The sequence below is a fragment of the Phoca vitulina genome, unplaced genomic scaffold (genome assembly GCF_004348235.1).
Source record: "Phoca vitulina isolate PV1807 unplaced genomic scaffold, GSC_HSeal_1.0 scaffold40, whole genome shotgun sequence".
NCBI lineage: Eukaryota > Metazoa > Chordata > Mammalia > Carnivora > Phocidae > Phoca > Phoca vitulina.
Window position 1 is genome coordinate 12,944,880 of NW_022589743.1, and position 17,818 is coordinate 12,962,697.

General features: G+C 36.7%; 1 protein-coding gene across 1 annotated transcript in view; it reads left to right on the forward strand.

The window, feature by feature from the left end:
• Positions 1-17,818, forward strand: part of MED13 (mediator complex subunit 13) — a 101,820-nt gene that overhangs the window by 21,650 nt on the left and 62,352 nt on the right. The window contains exons 4-8 of the mRNA XM_032429302.1: positions 10,659-10,804; positions 11,808-12,005; positions 13,465-13,659; positions 14,220-14,382; positions 14,571-14,681. Of these exons, the coding sequence (XP_032285193.1) occupies positions 10,659-10,804; positions 11,808-12,005; positions 13,465-13,659; positions 14,220-14,382; positions 14,571-14,681 (813 nt within the window). The remainder of the gene's footprint in view (positions 1-10,658; positions 10,805-11,807; positions 12,006-13,464; positions 13,660-14,219; positions 14,383-14,570; positions 14,682-17,818) is intronic.

Genomic DNA, 17,818 nt, shown 5'->3' on the forward strand with positions numbered 1-17,818 from the left:
TCTTAAGCAGCCTCCATGCCTAGCATAGCGCCTGACACGGGGATCTCACAACCCTGAGATCATGATCTGAGCTGAAATCAAGAGTCAGACACTTAACTGACTGAGCCACCCAGGGGCCCCAGGATGACTAGGGTTTTAAGTCAACATTGTTTTTAACTAGTTTTATGATTTAAGACAAGCCCTTTAACTTCTTTGTGCCTTGAATTCCCTAACAGCAAAATGGGATATCATCTTTCTGTACCTACCTAACCCAAGTGCTAAAAATAAATTAGATATGGCCCCTCCTAAATCAGTATACATATTAAACTTTTGTATGTATAATTGGGTTTTTACAAAACCCCTTGGAGACAAATTTTTCACTTCATGTCAGTCGAATTTTTCTGATTTAAAAGTTAAGATGTTCAAGTACTCATTGGACATATGGAAAGGCTATATTGGGCCTTCGTTTTATGGGCCATGGTTTTCGTATATTTAATAGACTATAAGTAACGTACTTTAAAAAAACATTTTCCAAATTACAGTAATCTTTTTAGGAAAATTTTTATATTATTTGGTTTATATGTCATGGCAAAAATCCATTTTGAGTATCCTTTTTAATTCTCATTTAATATTTTACATATGAAATGAAACAGAAACTGTATTTTTAAGAACTGTACTTCACTGATTAAAAACAGTAAATATGAGGAAGCCTCTTTGTCTTTTAAAGATAAAGAACACGAGACTGTTTTAGGTTGTTGCTTATACTTGCAAATGTTCTTGGAAATATTTGCAATTCAGATTTTAAAATCTATTTAGTTACTGAATAAGCACACAGCACTCATAATCATTTTTATAGAATGCTTACTCGATCCCTAAAACTAATCAAGTTACAGTTTCTCTGTGTAATAGATTATTCTTACTGGAGTCACTTCTTAATAAATGTTTTCTTTTGACAGAAGTATTTTTAGTCAGTAATTCCCCTTTAAACTCTTTAAATTTTTCCTCCTTATTAAGAAATATTTGTCTTCTAAAGTTTCCTGAAAAATGTTTAAAAAAACTTTGTAATGGTAAGAAATAGTCATTTTGACTAGTTGAATATGAATTTTTCTTAACTTTTTTTAAAGCATTTTGTCTCGCTTTTAAATTCTTTTGTTGTTCAGAGAGAGAAATGCTTTGAAAATTGATTTCTGCTTGTTTTATGTCAATACTTAAAATGGGCATATCCCTCTCAGAAATTAAACATTAGTGGTTTGCTAAGACAAAAGTACTATTTAGGAATTATGTATTTATATGCTCTATTACTCAACCTTAACAATTATAGAAGAACTGCGTCAGAAAAGAGGACAAAGAAAGAAAAGTACAAATATGACTATATATGCATTCCCACATATAGTATCAAAATTATTGCGTATATGCTTATTTATTTTTTTTAAAGATTTTATTTCTTTATTTGACACAGAGAGACACAGCGAGAGAGGGAACACAAGAAGGGGGGGTGGGAGAGGGAGAAGCAGGCTTCCCGCCAAGCAGGAGCCCAGTGCGGGGCTCGATACCAGGACCCTGGGATCATGACCTGAGCTGAAGGCAGGCGCTCAACGGCTGAGCCACCCAGGCACCCCATATATGCTTGTCTACTTTAGATACCTTTTTTGAGAAAAATGTATGGAGGCTTAGGAGTAATTTTTGAAAATCCTAATGTTTCAGCTGGTATCAAGAATCATGTATTTTTAACAAAGGGTATTAGAATCACACTCTTGATTTGGTCTTTTCCTTGAATCTGTGTTATATATAGGCCATACCATCACTTTGTTGAAAAATAGTTTTATTTTCTAGCCTACAGGCTGTCTGTATTCTCTCTAAATTTTGCTTGTAAACCATCAGTTTTTTTTCTGAGTTCATCTCTTTCTTTTAGTACCTTATCAAGTATAACTAGTAACAATCAAATTACATTTTGACTTGATCTTTTTTCTCCAACTCTGAGAATTCATTAGGCACATTTTCTGCCTTCTAGATTATTTTAGGCAATAGTTTTTTTTTTTTTTTTAAGATTTTATTTATTTGAGAGAGAGAGAGAGAGCATGAACGGGGGGAGGGGCAGAAGGAGAGGGAGAAGCAGACTCCCAGCTGAGCAGAGAGCCCGATGCAGGGTTTGATCCCAGGATCCTGGGATCATGACCTGAGCCAAAGGCAGACGCTTAACCTACCGAGCCACCCAGGAGCCCCTTTAGGCAACAGTTCTATGATGTATTTCTCCATTACATAACATGGGTCACCATTTAATGATTTCCTCATCACTTTTCAGTGTCTTACATTCCTTGCTATCAGTCATCTCGTCCCAAAGCCAATGCCACATATTTAGATTTTTGTCATGGTAGATCTCCCTTTTTGTGCCATTTTCTGTATTGGCCAGTGTTGTGTAACAAAGCACCGCCAAAATGTGGAGGCTTAACACAGCAGTTACATATTCTCATTAATGTACCTGCTGGTCAGCTGGGGGTTAGCCAATCTAGTCCACACTGTAAACTGTAGTTTGGGTAAAGGTATATTTCATATGATTCTCATGGCAATGAAAGAAGCATTGGAGGGCAGTCCAGATTGCATAAGCATGTTTGAAGCTTGCTTGGTCAAAGCAAGTCACAAAGCAAACCTGAGTCAAGGTTGGGGAAGTATATTTCCCCTCCTTACACTAAAGAGCCTAAATGAAGAGAGGGTGAGCAAAACATAATTACAAAGCTACAGTAATCAAACAGTATGGTACTAGCATACAGACACGTAAACCAACGGAGTAGAAAGTCCAGAAATAAACTAGTATGTGTGTATGTATTGAAATGATCTTTGACAAGGGTGCCAGGACTACTCAGTGGGGAAGAGCTGGTCTCTTCACCAATGGTGTTGGGAAAACTTAGTATCCACATGTAAAAGAATGAAGTTGGCTTTTATACCTTACTTTATTATACAAAAACCCAAAATGGGTTAAAAGGCTAGATGTAAGACCTAAAACTGTAAATCTCCTAGAAGAAAACATAGGGGGAAAGCTTTAGGCATTAAATTTGGCAGTGATTTCTTGGTTATGACACCAAAAGCATAGGCAACAAAAGCAAAAATAAATAGAACTATATCAAACTTAAATACTTTTGTGCATCAGTAAAAAGGCAATTTATGGCATGGGAGAAAATGTTTGCAAATTATATATCTGATAAGGGGTTAATATCTAGCTTGTGTAAAGAACTACAACTCAACAACAGAAAGTCAAGTAACCCAACTTAAAATTGGGCAAAAGACTTGAAAAGATTTCTTCAAAGATACAGGGATGGCCAATAGCATGTAAAAAGATAGTCAACATCACTAATCAGAGAAATGCAAGTCAAAACCACAATGAGATACTACCTCACATCTGTTAGGACGGCTTCTATCAAAAAAATGAAAACTAACAAGTATTAGTGAGGACAGAGAAATTGGAACCCTTGTTGACTGTTGATGGGATTGTAAAATGGTACAGCCACTATGGAAAACATTTATGTAGGTTCCTCAAAAAGTTAAGAATAGAACTACCGTATGATCCAACAGTCCTGCTTCTAAGAGAATTGAAAGGATCTTTTTTGTTTTCTTGATCCAGCAGTCCTACTTCAAGAGAATTGAAAGGATCTTTTTTTGTTTCTTTTTTTGAGTTTTTATTTAAATTCTAATTAGTTAACATATAGTCTAATATTAGTTTCAGAAGTATAATTTAGTGATTCATCACATGTAACACTCAGTGCTCATCACAAGTGCCCTCAGTACCCATCACCCACTTAGCCCATCCCCCTGCCCACCTCCCCTCCAGCAACCTTCAGTTTGTTCTCTATAGGTAAGAGTCTGTTTTATGGTTTGCCTCTCTCCCTCCCCCCATGTTTATCTGTTTTATTTCTTAAACTCCCCATGTGAGCGAAATCATATGATATTTGTCTTTCTCTAACTTAATTCACTTATTATATACTCTAGCTCCATCCATGTTGTTGCAAAGGGCAAGATTTCATTCTGTTTTATGGCTGAGTAATATATTCCATTGTATATGTATACTACAACTTCTTTATCCATTCACAGCTGATGGATTTTGGGCTCTTTTCCATAATTGGCTATTGTTGAAAATGCTGCTGTAAACATCAGGGTGCGTGTATCCCTTCGAATCAGTTTTTGTATTCTTGTATACTTTGGCTAAAAACCTAGGAGTGTAATTGCTGGGTCATAGGATAGTTCTATTTTTAACTTTTTGAGGAACCTCCATACTGTTTTCCAGAGTGGCTGCACCAGTTTGCATTCCCACCAACAGTGTAAGAAGGTTCCCCTTTCTCTGTATCCCCACCAAGACCTGTTGTTTCCTCTGTTGTTAATTTTAGCCATTCTGACTGGTGTGAGGTGTCATCTCATTGTAGTTTTGTTTCCTATTTCCCTGATGTTGAGTGATGTTGAGCATCTTTTCATGTGTCAGCCATCTAGATGTCTTCTGCCCATTTCTTAACTGGATTATTTGTTTTTGGGGTGTTCAGTTTGATTAGTTATTTATAGATTTTGGATTTTTTTTTTTTTAAGATTTTATTTATTTATTTGACAGAGAAAGACACAGCGAGAGAGGGAACACAAGCAGGGGGAGTAGGAGAGGGAGAAGCAGGCTTTCCCGCTGAGCAGGGAGCCCGATGCGGGGCTCGATCCCAGGACCTGGGATCATGACCCGAGCCGAAGGCAGATGCTTAATGACTGAGCCACCCAGGTGCCCCTAGATTTTGGGTATTAACCCTTTATCAGATACGTCATTTGCAAATATCTTCTCTGATTCTGAAGGTTGCCTTTTAGTTTTGTTGATCATTTCTTTCATTGTGCAAAAGCTTTTTATCTTGGGGTGCCTGAGTGGCTCAGTAGGTTAAGCAACCGACTCTTGATATCAGCTCAGGTCATGATCTCGGGGTCCTGGAATCAAGCCCTGCGTTGGGCTCTGCACTCAGAAGGGAGTCTGCTTAAGGATTCTCTCTCTCCCTTTGCCTCTGCCACCTGCTCATGCACTCTGTCTCTCTCCTCTCTCTCAAATAAATAAATCTTTAAAAAAGAAAAAAAGCCTTTTGTTGAAGTCCCAATAGTTCATTTTTGCTTTTGTTTCCCTTGCCTCAGAGATGTGTCTAGTAAGAAGTTGCTACAGCCGATGTCAGAGAGGTTGCTGCCTGTGTTCTCTAGGATTTTGATGGATTCTTGTCTCACATATAGGTCTTTCATCCATTTTGAATTTATTTTTGTGTATGGTATAGGAAAGTGGTCCAGTTTCATTCTTTTGCATGTGGCTGTCCATTTGTTGAAGAGATTGTCTATTTTCCATTGGATATTTTTTCCTGCTTTGTTGAAAATTAGTTGGCTATGTAGTTGTAGGTCCATTTCTGGGTTTTCTGTTCTGTTCCATTGATCTGTGTGTCTGTTTTTGTGCCAGTACCATACTGTCTTGATGACTACGGGAAAGCAGGATCTTGAAGAAATTTGCATACCCCATGTTCATAGCAGCACTATTCCCAATAGCCAAGAGGTGGAAACAACCCAAATGTCCATTGATGGATGAATGGTTAAGCAGACTATGTTATGTACATAGTGGATTATTATTCACCTTTTAAAAGGAAAGAAATCCTGTCACATGCTACACCATGGATCAGCCTTGAGGACATAATGCTAAGTGAAAAAAGCCACTCACAAAGACACAAACTGTATGACTCTACTTACATGAAGTAGATCTAAAGTAGTCAAAGTCATAGAAACAGAAAATAGAATGGTGGTTGCCAGGGGCTAGGAGAAGTAGAAAGAAGGAATTGTTGTTACATGGCTGTAATTTCAGATTTGCAAGATGAAAAAGTTCTGGTGATCTGTTTCAAAATGATGTGAATATACTTAAATTACTGAACAGTACACTTAAAAATGATTAAGATGGTAAATTTTATGTTGTGTTTTTTACCATGATTAAAGAAATGAGAAAGAAGGGGGTGAAGAATTGGGACCAATAACTCAATTTTCTGCCAATATTAAAGTTATAATTCTTTTTATCAAGGAATTTACAACTTGGCAGGGAGTTCTATTAGTTAAATAATAGTATTATGATAAATACTATGATAAGCATAGAATATTATGGGAGCTCACAGAGATGTTGTTTAAAGGAGTCTAGAAGTGGGGTGCCTGGGTGACTCAGTCAGTTAAGCATCCAACTCTTCTTGGTTTTGGCTCAGGTCATGATCTCATGGGTCCTGAGATCAAGCCCAGGGAAGGGCTGCTCACTCAGTGGGGAGTGCTTGAAAAGTCTCTCTCCCTCTGCCCCGCCCCACACTCCCTTGCATGCTCTCTCCCTCTCTCTAAAATAAATCTTTAAAAAAAAAATAAAGGAGTGTTGAAGAAAGATTAAGAAGTGGGGAGGAATTTGTGATAACAAAGGAGTTCTTGGTAGATTAAGTACCTCTGCCTGGAGAGTTAAGCAAGGATCAGATAACAAAAGGTCTAAAATGCTATACTAAGGTTTTTGGTTTTGTTTTGTTTTGTTTTTAGTCCTTAAGGCATTGGGCAACTATTGATTTTGAGCCTGCCAGTTACATGATATGAATTAATTTTTAGAAAGATTGCTGGCAGCAGTAAAAAGCAAGAAGATAAATTAGAGATTTTAATAGTTATTCAGACCTTAAAAAAACAACTTGACGAATCATGGATATTTAAGAACTAGAATCAGTAGGAATTGGTGATGGATTAGTTGACTATAGGGAGCTTAGGAAAAAGAAGTTGAGAATGATTCACTTTTCTAGCTTTGGACAACTATATAGGTACAGACTTGATAAGAAAAGGAATATTTGATTAGAAATAAGTTACTCAGATACAGACCTTGTCCTACAGTATTTAGTGCATACCTACTATGTGTCAAGGACCTATTCTAAAAGCTGAGGAGACAGCCTTGAACAAAGAAGACAGAGTCCTCCTCCAATAGAGCTTACATTCGGGGGGGACTATAAGAAAAAAATAAACTAAAATTTTAGATTGTGATTATTTAGCCAGTGAAATCTATCCCAGAATAGGAATTAAGGGACAATTTAAATTAGAATGATTGGTGAAAACTTCAACTACAAGGTATCTGAACAAAAAACCTAATGAAGGTGAATGTAGATATGTGGAGTGTTCCAGATTGAGTAACAGTAGGTACAAAGGCCTGGTGTGTTTAAGGAATGGCAGAGAGGCCAGTTGAGAAGGAAAAGTATTAAAGGAAGACTTACTAGTAAGAGATGAGGTTGGAGAAGAAATAGGTATTGGGGGTAGGCTGATGTAATGTTACATGAGACATAAGCATAACTTTTATATTGTTACCCAAGTTTGATTCTTTTCCACTTAGGAAATTAAAGTTTATTTTCATTATCTAGGTCTTGTTGAGACATTCTCATAGATCCTGTACCTGGTTTTTATTTTTATTTTTATTTTATTTTTTTATTTTTTAAAGATTTTATTTATTTATTTGACAGAGGGAGCAGGGACAGAAGCAGGGGAGTGGGAGAGGGAGAAGCAGGCTTCCCGCCAAGCAGGGAGCCCGATGCGGGACTCGATCCCAGGACCCTGGGACCATGACCTGAGCCGAAGGCTGACGCTTAACGACTGAGCCACCCAGGCGCCCTGTACCTGGTTTTTAAATAGCACTTAACATAACTGAAATTAAATGTGTATTTAGTATAGTGCCATATGCTTAGCCATAAAATACTTGCTGAATAAAGGAATAATACTAGCTTTCACTTGGTGACTTAGTATATAGTGCATTTAGATTTGAATATAATACTAAGTTTAATGCAAAGTTCTTTTGAATGTGTGTGTGTGTTTTGCTTTAAGCATTTGGAATTAGGTTTGTGTTTGGTACTTTTATTTTTCCCCCTGTTCTACAGTATGGGTGCCTTTACCACGCTGGAAAGCAATAATAAAATCGTCTTTATTTTAAATGGGCATTAGCAATGGTCTGCTTTTTGATGGACAGTTCTCAGAGTTATTAGTTAAATCTCTTCTCTTGGGGATTATTTTAGATTTTACTCTTATACCAAAGCAAATGTCTGTAGGCTTTGTAATTAATCAATAGCTGTTCCAGATGAGTAACAAGCTTAATATATTTAATAAATAATTCAAATAATTAATTTTATTTCTTATTTAAAAACTATTTGGCTTTATCACTTATGCTTCAGCAAGGCTGGCGGGAAAAAAATCTATTGGCTAAATGCAGTGTGGTATCTTGGATTGGATCCTGAAACAGAAAAATGGTTAAGTGGAAAATCTAGTGAAATCCAAATAAAGACTGGAATTAATGTACCAGTGTTAATTACTTGTTTGACAAATGTAGCATTGTTATGTAAGATGTTTAACTTCAGAGGAAACTGGGTAAAGGGTATATGGGAACTTTCTATGATACTTTTGCAACTTTTCTGTAAATTTAAAGTTATTCCAAAAATAAGTTTATTTAAAAAAAAAAAAAGCAACAAAAGCTGCTGAGGTGGGGGAAGATACAGTAATCATTGCATAATTTTTATAAAAGATTTTTTATTTATTTGAGAGGGAGAAGCAGACTTCCCACTGAACGGAGAGCCCCATGCAGGGCTTGATCCCAGAACCCTGAGATCATGACCTGAGCCGAAGTCAGATGCTTAACCAGCTGAGCCACCCAGGCACCCTAAGAATTCATAATTTTTATTTATTTATTTTTTTAAAGATTTTATTTATTTGACAGACACAGCCAGAGAGGGAACACAAGCAGGGGTAGTGGGAGAGGGAGAAGTAGGCTTCCCGCAGAGAGGGGAGCCCGATGCGGGGCTCGGTCCCAGGACCCTGGGATCATGACCTGAGCCAAAGGCAGATGCCTAACGACTGAGCCACCCAGGTGCCCCAAGAATTCATAATTTTTAAATTTAAAAGTAATATAGTTTAAGCAGTATAGAGTATTACAAATTTCGAAAACCTCTAAAGATCCCTGCTTAATTGCTTTAGTCCCATTCCCTAGAAGTAACCAGGTTTAGTTTTCCATCTTTTTAACTTTTTTTGCTTCCTACTTCTAGTGGTTACTGCCGTAATTACAGAGATGCTTTATACCTCTAGACCTTGATTAATCAACTGTAGACAGTATCTACTGATTCTCTACCATGAAAGATAAGATTTGCTTTATTAGTGATAGTATTGTCAGTTTTTCTGGTTATCTTTTTAACTTGAGTGATATGCTTAAATTTCAGTTTCTTGATTTTTCTGTCAACTTCAGACTCTTTTGGCTCCCTTATATATAAAATGAAGAAATTCTCAGCTCTGCACCTCTTTCTGACTTTTTATTTTCCCACTTTTGTTAGCTATAGTATTACTTCTACTATAACTTTTTTGTGTGCTTGACTTGTCCAGAAATAATTCAAGAGGGCTTATAGATAGATACAACAGGTTTTGGGCGCCTGGGTGGCTCAGTTGGTTAAGCGACTGCCTTCGGCTCAGGTCATGATCCTGGAGTCCCTGGATCGAGTCCTGCATCGGGCTCCCTGCTCGGCAGGGAGTCTGCTTCTCCCTCTGACCCTCCCCCCTCTCATGTACTCGCTCTCTCTCAAATAAATAAATAAAATCTTTAAAAAAAAAAAAAAAAAAAAAAGATACAACAGGTTTTTAGTTTATTAATGGTTATATTTTAAAGAACTGGTTCTTTAAGACAAATACTTTTTTTTTTAAGATTTTATTTATTTAACACAGAGAGAGAGAGCGAGCACAAGCAGGGGGAGGGGCAGGCAGAGGGAAAGGGAGAAGCAGACTCCCCGCTGAGCAAGGAGCCTGATGCGGGCTCCATCCCAGGACCTTGGGATCATGACCTGAGCCAAAGGCAGCCCCTTAACCAACTGAGCCACCCAGGTGCCCCAAGACAAATTCTTAAGATAAATGTGTGGAAAAGAAATAAGAGTGGATTCTTCTTACTGTACAGTCTCCTCTTCTAGGCCATTTGACCTTTCTATATTTTATCCTAAGGATCGTTGTGCTTTCCTCTTGGGAACTTTTATTTTCCCAGCCATATCTAAATTTCATAAGATGTGTTGCTTTGCATATAGCTTCGATTCTAGGATGCCTTCAGTTGTAAGATCCATCATTTCTTTAAAATAACTTACTATTGGGGGTCAGAGGAGGGCAGTACATTAAATGCTTGACTGATTGAATGTAGCCCAATTTCAGAAATAATAAAATGAGAAAATATAATTGTATTTAATTTCTTAATTACAAGGGAAAATAAACAAAAATTAGGTCATCCTTAATTCGATTGCACACCTAGATTTTTTACACTCAATTAAAAAAAAAAATTGAAACTACTATTTTGGTAGACTACCCTTTCCATTAAACCCACTTCCCCTTTACCTTTACTTATTTTGGTGGCTGTATTATAAGGGTATGTGTGGGCGTACCTAACTTGTTTACTGATTCCTCGATTTGCAGCTTTTTCTACTATAAACAGTGCTGTGAAGAACATTTCTTAAAACTAAATCTTTGCTTATATCTGTGATTCCCCCCACTTTGGATGATGAAGTAGAATTTCTGGGTTAAAGAGAAATGTGCGTTTTTGTAGTATAGCTTCTTAATAAAGAAAAGCAAGTTAACTTATATTTTGGCTATTAATCATCACTAAAATACAACTTTTTCTTCTTTATTAGTGAACACTTGTCCTGCTCTTTCACCTTTTTCTTGCATGGAGACAGCAATGTTTGTACCAGTGTGGAAATTAACCAACATCAACCTGTATACCTTCTTAGTGAAGAGCATATCACCCTTGCTCAACAGTCTAATAGCCCATTTCAAGGTAGATTATTTACTGGCTTAGATATTTGATCTCGTATTGTTTCAAGAAAACTCTTAATTGCAATTGGTAATTTTAAATTATGGTACTAATGAAATTTCCCATGATCGTTAGCCTAGTGATGATTCTGATGTAGTTTATTTTCTTCTTCCAGAGTTTTAAGTCAATGAAATAAGTTTTTTAATACAAATATTTTTTAATACAAATATTTTTCTAAAAAATTCTTGTACATGAACGATAGCATGTTTTAAAGTGTTCTTTTAAATAACATTTAGCAGATATATATGTTTATGTTTTCAAGGTCATCTTTTGTGTCCAGTCACATAAGCCATTTTTAACGTTGGAACACAGGGACTTTGATATTTATACAAGATTGCTGATTTGGTTTTTTTTTTAAAGATTTTATTTATTTATTTGAGAGAGAGAGAATGAGAGAGAGCACATGAGAGGGGGGAGGGTCAGAGGGAGAAGCAGACTCCCTGCCGAGCAGGGAGCCCGATGCGGGACTCGATCCTGGGACTCCAGGATCATGACCTGAGCCGAAGGCAGTCGCTTAACCAACTGAGCCACCCAGGCGCCCCTGCTGATTTGTTTTTAAGGACTGACAGGGTGTTCTTGTTTTAATTCTAACCCTAGTATTTACTTTTTAAAAATTACATGGCAGTACATAATAAAAGTACTTAGATTTATACACACACACACAGTTTTTCCTCAAATTGCTTTTTCTTACTGGAAATCAAGAGAAGTTGAAGGATATACATATAACCCCACTCATGTTGAAATTCTAACCATGTGAGATTTTTTGGGTGGACAAAATCTTAAGATTTTATAATAAATATTGTGCTTTATCTTCACAATAATGAAGTGTAATAAATTTTTCTCTGAAATGACTGTTAAGAGTTTCCTTTTCTTTTTTAGATTGCATTACTTGTCAAACTATTCAGTGTGATCTTATCTGGTGTACCAGTCTTTAGTTACTTACTCGATGTCTCTTTTGGGTCTCTAGTAATCTTAAGCCCATTTGGACTAAATGGCACTCTCACAGGACAAGCATTCAAGATGTCTGATTCAGCTACCAAAAAATTGATTGGTGAATGGAAGCAATTCTATCCTATCTCATCTTGCTTAAAGGAGATGTCTGAAGAAAAACAGGAAGATATGGATTGGGAAGATGATTCTTTAGCTGCAGTAGAAGTTCTTGTTGGTATGGATTCTGAGTATTAATTTTAAGGGAAAAATATGTGACTGTGTATTAGATTTTGCTGAATAATAATTCCAATACTTTAGTGGCTTTCAACAGTAAGCATTTATTTCTTTGTTTTCTCCTCACATTACATAAGGGCTACAGGTTGGTTGTGGTTTGGCTCCTTGTATCTTGTCATTCTACAACCTACGTTCCATGATTACCCACTCTCTGGGACATGCTGTTCTTATAAGAACAGAGGAATAATAAGGACTGAGTGTGACTATGTAAGTGTATTTAAAGCTTCTGCTAGGATATGATGTATGTTACATCTGCTCACACTCCATTAGACAGAACTAGTCACTTTGCCATGCCAAAGTCATTGGGGCAAGGAAATATATACCACCTAGAGGTAAGCATGCTAAAGGTGGGAAGAAGATAACTGTGAATGAGTAACATTTGGAAGCTGGAAAGTTGACAACCTGTTACATAGTATTTTAACATTTGGTGAAACTGTTGCCTCTGATAATTTTTAAAAGGTAGAAAGTGCACCTAAAGAACTTACGGCTTTGATCTGCTCTGCCCAGGTCAGCTCTTTTCATATTGGCTCTTCTCTGTGTCTTCTCATTCAGGGACCCAGATTAACAAGGTAAACTATATTTGGGACATGCTCATCTTGAGGGAAAAGACAGGAATAAGAGGCTGCACTGATCTTGCAAGCACATTTAAAGCTTCTGTTGGGATCTGGTGTATATCATATGCAGGTCACAGAGCCAAGCCTAAGAGTGGAGTGAATAGGTATACTCCATGTTAGAGAGATGGGGGAGGTGTGGGGAATGTATAATTGAGCAGATAATTAGGATTAGAATCTGCAATGGTGTTTAATAGAATCATGTGGCAATGTTATATATATGAAGATTGCCTTATTCATGGGCTGTTGTTTTTTTTTTTTTTTTTTTTAATAAAAAGAACACCAGTATTGAACTTCAATAAATACCTTACTACCAGGGTAGTTGTGAAAAAACCAGAAACAAAACACAAACATATATTAGGCTTTCAGTAAAAGACACGTAAAGAAGAAAGCAGAAAATGGTCCATAATTCTAGTGTCCAGATTACCTTTGTTAAACTTTAAAAAAATTTAAAAAGTAATGTACATTATAGTTTGTCAAATTTATAAATAAAGATTTAAAAGTAATACACTCTCATGATTAGAAAATCCAAAAATGAAGAGAAAGCTGCTTGCTTCTAAGTCTCTCACTGAAGGTTACCACTAAAGGTATTAACATTTTCTCATGGTTTCTTCCAAAAACCTATGCCAAAAGGAGCATATATTTATACAAATACATTAAATATATTTTTATTTTATTTAAACAAATATGATAGTATGTACTTTTCCATTACAGTACTTTGGAACGAAACTAATCCCACTATAGTCACAGTGGTAATTTATTTTCTTGTCCATTATTTTTTCCTTTCAGCTGGTGTCCGAATGATCTACCCAGCATGCTTTGTTCTAGTCCCTCAGTCAGACATTCCTACTCCTAGCTCTGTGGGATCCTCTCACTGTTCAGCTTCTTGCTTGGGTGTCCACCAAGTGCCTGCTTCCACAAGAGATCCTGCTATGTCTTCAGTTACTCTTACACCACCTACGTCTCCTGAGGAAGTCCAAACAGGTATCGTATTAATCTTTTTCATTAGCACTAGTTATAAATCTGTTGTTCTGAATATATCAGCACTTAATTATTTTGAAGTAATTTCAGACTTACTGAAGAGTTTCCATGTATACAAAGAACTCTCTCATCCACATTTCAAAACAGTTAGCATTTGTTCCATCACTCTCTCTAGATGTATACATTCATTATCATTGGCCTTTTTCTGAACCATTTGAGAACAAGCTGCAGACACAATGCCCCATTACGCCCAAGTACTGAGTGTATTTCCCAAATTTAAGAACACTCTCCTATATAACTGCCATTTAATCCTCAGAGTCAGGATGTCAGCTTTGATATAACACTACCATCAAGTTTACATCCTGTTTGGATTTTTTGCTTTCTGTATTTTAAGTAAAGTAACGTTTTTTGTCCCAAAATATATGGAGGCGTACCAGATAGATGTGGAGTACATTGTATAACAAATTAACAAGCAAAAAAAAAAAACAAACCCAAACCCAAATAATGTTACTTTAAATGTCCTTTTATTCTCCTATAGCCTATTCTTTTTTGTTTGTTTTCAGTTGATCCTCAGTCTGCCCAGAAGTGGGTCAAATTTTCTTCAGTATCTGATGGCTTCAACTCTGATAGTACTAGCCATCACGGTGGGAAAATACCCAGAAAATTAGCAAATCATGTGGTGGATAGAGTTTGGCAAGAATGCAATATGAACAGAGCACAGAACAAGTACGTGTTTTCATTTTCAAGTTTAAAATATTGCATGTTGGTAGTTACTTGTATATAGATATTTAAAGTATAAAAAGTCATTTGTATGACTTTAAAAATCTGATTTTTTTAACTTTAATTTTAATGCTTTATTCATGGTTATAGAAAACCTTATGAATTCTAAAGAATTTTATAATTTCAAATCTTAGGAGGAAATATTCAGCTTCATCAGGTGGTCTGTCTGAAGAAGAGATACCTGATAAAGTAGCGTCCTGGGATTTTGTTGAAGCCACACAAAGAACAAATTGCAGCTGTTTGAGGTAGTTTTTTTTTTTTTCCCCAGTTGATTGATGTCTATATACGTGTGTGTGATAGCTTCTTATGCTATTGAATACTTGGGTCTCACTTTGAGCTAGCTTACCTAAGCACAATGTGTGAGGATTTTTTTCAAAAGAAAATTTGAGGGGAAAAAAAATTTAGTGACTTGGAGCTGATTATAGAAGTATATACAAATGTATGCCATAGTCTTTACACAGTTACCAGAGCTGAACTGTTAAAGGCTTGGTTTTACAGCTAAATAAAAGAGAATTTTATACTGGATTGTAGTATATACAGTATCTATAAGGTAAAAGGCACACAAGTCTCTTGAGAAAAGAGTTCATAGATGGCACTGTGCCTGAGAAATTTCTCCCATAGGTTCTCATAAAAAAGGTGATATATGATACACTAGATGAAAATTTCTGTAATCCTTTTTATAGTAAATATGGTATTAGGTTTTACGCAGCAATTTCTTATCCTTTTGGGCAAAACTATAGGGAAATGTTGAAATAAGATTCAGAAAGTACAATTCTACAAGGGATTGAAGCTGCACTGTAAAAATAAAAACTTTCTAATAGACAGTATTGGTTAAAGATTGGTAGAACAATGGATGAACTTGGCATGCTTTCGGCAATTTTATTTCTATATTGGAGACTTTGAGATTTGGTTGTCAGAGGCATTCAGATTATATTGCCTAGAGTTTATTATTTTATTCTAAAATGAAAGGTAGATCATATGCTTTTGCAATCTTGTAAACAAATAATGGCACTGACATCCCTTACCAGAACTTGTGAGCTAATAGTTGGTTACTCTTTTGTCACAGATGTGAGCCAAAGGAATGGAGTGCCTGTGTGTTAGGGCCAAGGTCTCTCTTACATTAGCTTTGTTTGATTGAATACAGTGACAGAGGAGCACCTGGGTGCCTCAGTCGGTTAAGCGGCTGTCTTTGGCTCAGGTCATGATCCCGGGGTCTAAGATCGAGCCCCACATTGGGCCCCTTGCTCTGCGGGGGGGTTCTGTTTCTCCCTCTGCCTCTACCCCTGCCTGTGCCTGTGCTCTCTCTCTCTCAAATAAATAAAATCTTAAAAAAAAAAAAAAAAAAAGAATATAGTGACAGACTCTCAAGTGTTCTGGTTTGTTTTTGCATAGGTTAAATGTACTTACATAGATTCTTTGCATTAGAGACCATATAATTTTTTAAAGTCTGACAACTGTGTTAAAAACTTGTCTGTTGCTGATACATTGGAATAAAAATATGGATAGATTAGCTCTTGTTTAATAGTTTAAAATAGTTAAACACCATAGCCACTTGGACGGGGGACCCAAACCTAATCTTCAAATGTCGAGCTCTATGATGTTATTTGTCTGAGACCAGACAGCAGCAACTATGATCCGTTGGCCAAATTTGGTTCACTGCCTCCTTTCATATGACCTGTGAGCTGAAAATGACTTTTACATTTTTAAATAGTTGGAAAATATCAAAGAAGAATATTTTGTGACATGTGGAGAAACTTAAATGAAATTCAGATTTTAATGTCCGTAAAGATTTATTGGAACAGAGTCACATCTGTTCATTTACATGTCAACTATGGCTGCTTTCACAGAGTTGAGTAGTTGTGACACAGACTATAAGGCCTCTGGAGCCTAAAATATTTACCATCTGGTCCTTTATAGAAAAAGTTTACCAGTTCGTAGTCTAAGATAAGTAGAATGCTTAAATGAAACTAGGCTTTTCTTTCCATATATTGACATTTTTATTAAGCAGTTCTTTTTTAGTTCCCTATCTAGACTTTTGCTTTATTCTTTTTGAAAAAGATGCGAGTTTTAAGTATATTTGTTTAAAACGGTTTTATTTATTTTTAAGATTTTATTTATTAGCATGAGCAGAGGGCGCGGCAGGGGGAGAGGGAGAAGAAGGCTCCCCGCTGCGCAGGCAGCCCGATGTGGGACTTGATGTGGGAGTTGATTCCGGGACTTTGGGATCATGACCTGAGCCGAAGGCAAACACTTAACTGACTGAGCCACTCAGGCGCCCCTAAAATGGTTTTAGAGGAAGACCCTCAAAATGCATATTGGTAAACATAAGTTTAAGTTTAAATTCTTGGTTCCTAAGCTGAACTTTTATTTTTCAAAACTTATTGTGTCTCATATCTCCAGAAATTCCTCCCAGGTATAGAGATCTGCTATAATGAAATTTTGTATAATCTATACATGTGACTTATTTTGGTATATTTGCTGTTCTAGGAAATAATACAGTGTTTCTGATCATTTACTTTTTTTTTTTCGTTATTGCATTTTGTACTTCTAATTCCTCCTCCACTTCCTTCAAACTGGGTTCTCTTATTTACTTCTTAAAGAAGGCTTAAAATAGATGTTGAGCCACCATGAGTATCATCTGCTGCCATAGAATATAGGAAGTAGGGCACACATTTGATAACTTGACTGTGCTAGTCAGCCAATTTGCTGTCAGATCTATCCCTGCCTTTTCCCTACTCTGTTCTATATTGCAGGGGATTACATTTCCTAGGCTCCTTTGCTTTCTCCATGTGTTTGTTGTTTCCCCCACCCACCCCCAGCTTTATTGAGATATAATTGATAAATAACATTGTGTGAGTTTAAAGTATACAGCATGATGATTTGACTAGACCCACTTGCGTTTTGAATTTGGTTATGGTAGGTGCTAAGAGAAGATTGGTTGATGAAATGAGGAAAGAAGCCAGCTTATTTCTCCACCCCTTTTTTGAGCAGCAGTTCTTTAATGGCCCCTTCTTCTGTGGTCCAGCTTACCACTGAACAGACCCCACTGTGGTTCTAACACCATCCTAAGCTTCTTTGATCTGGTGATACTATTTCATCTTACTGCCCTTTTAGTTCAAGAAGTCCTGGAAGCTCTCTGCTATTGGTAGTCTATGAGTTGCCTCACTTTCCTCTGTTTTTTGTAACTCATTCTCTATAGTAGATTTAGAGGATTGGCCCCTGACTGATATATGTTGATTTCTCTTAGAAATCAATTTGAAGGGGCGCCTGGGTGGCTCAGTCGTTAAGCATCTGCCTTCGGCTCAGGTCATGATCTCAGGGTCCTGGGATCGAGCCCTGCATTGGGCTCCCTGCTCAGTGGGAGCCTGCTTCTCCCTCTCCC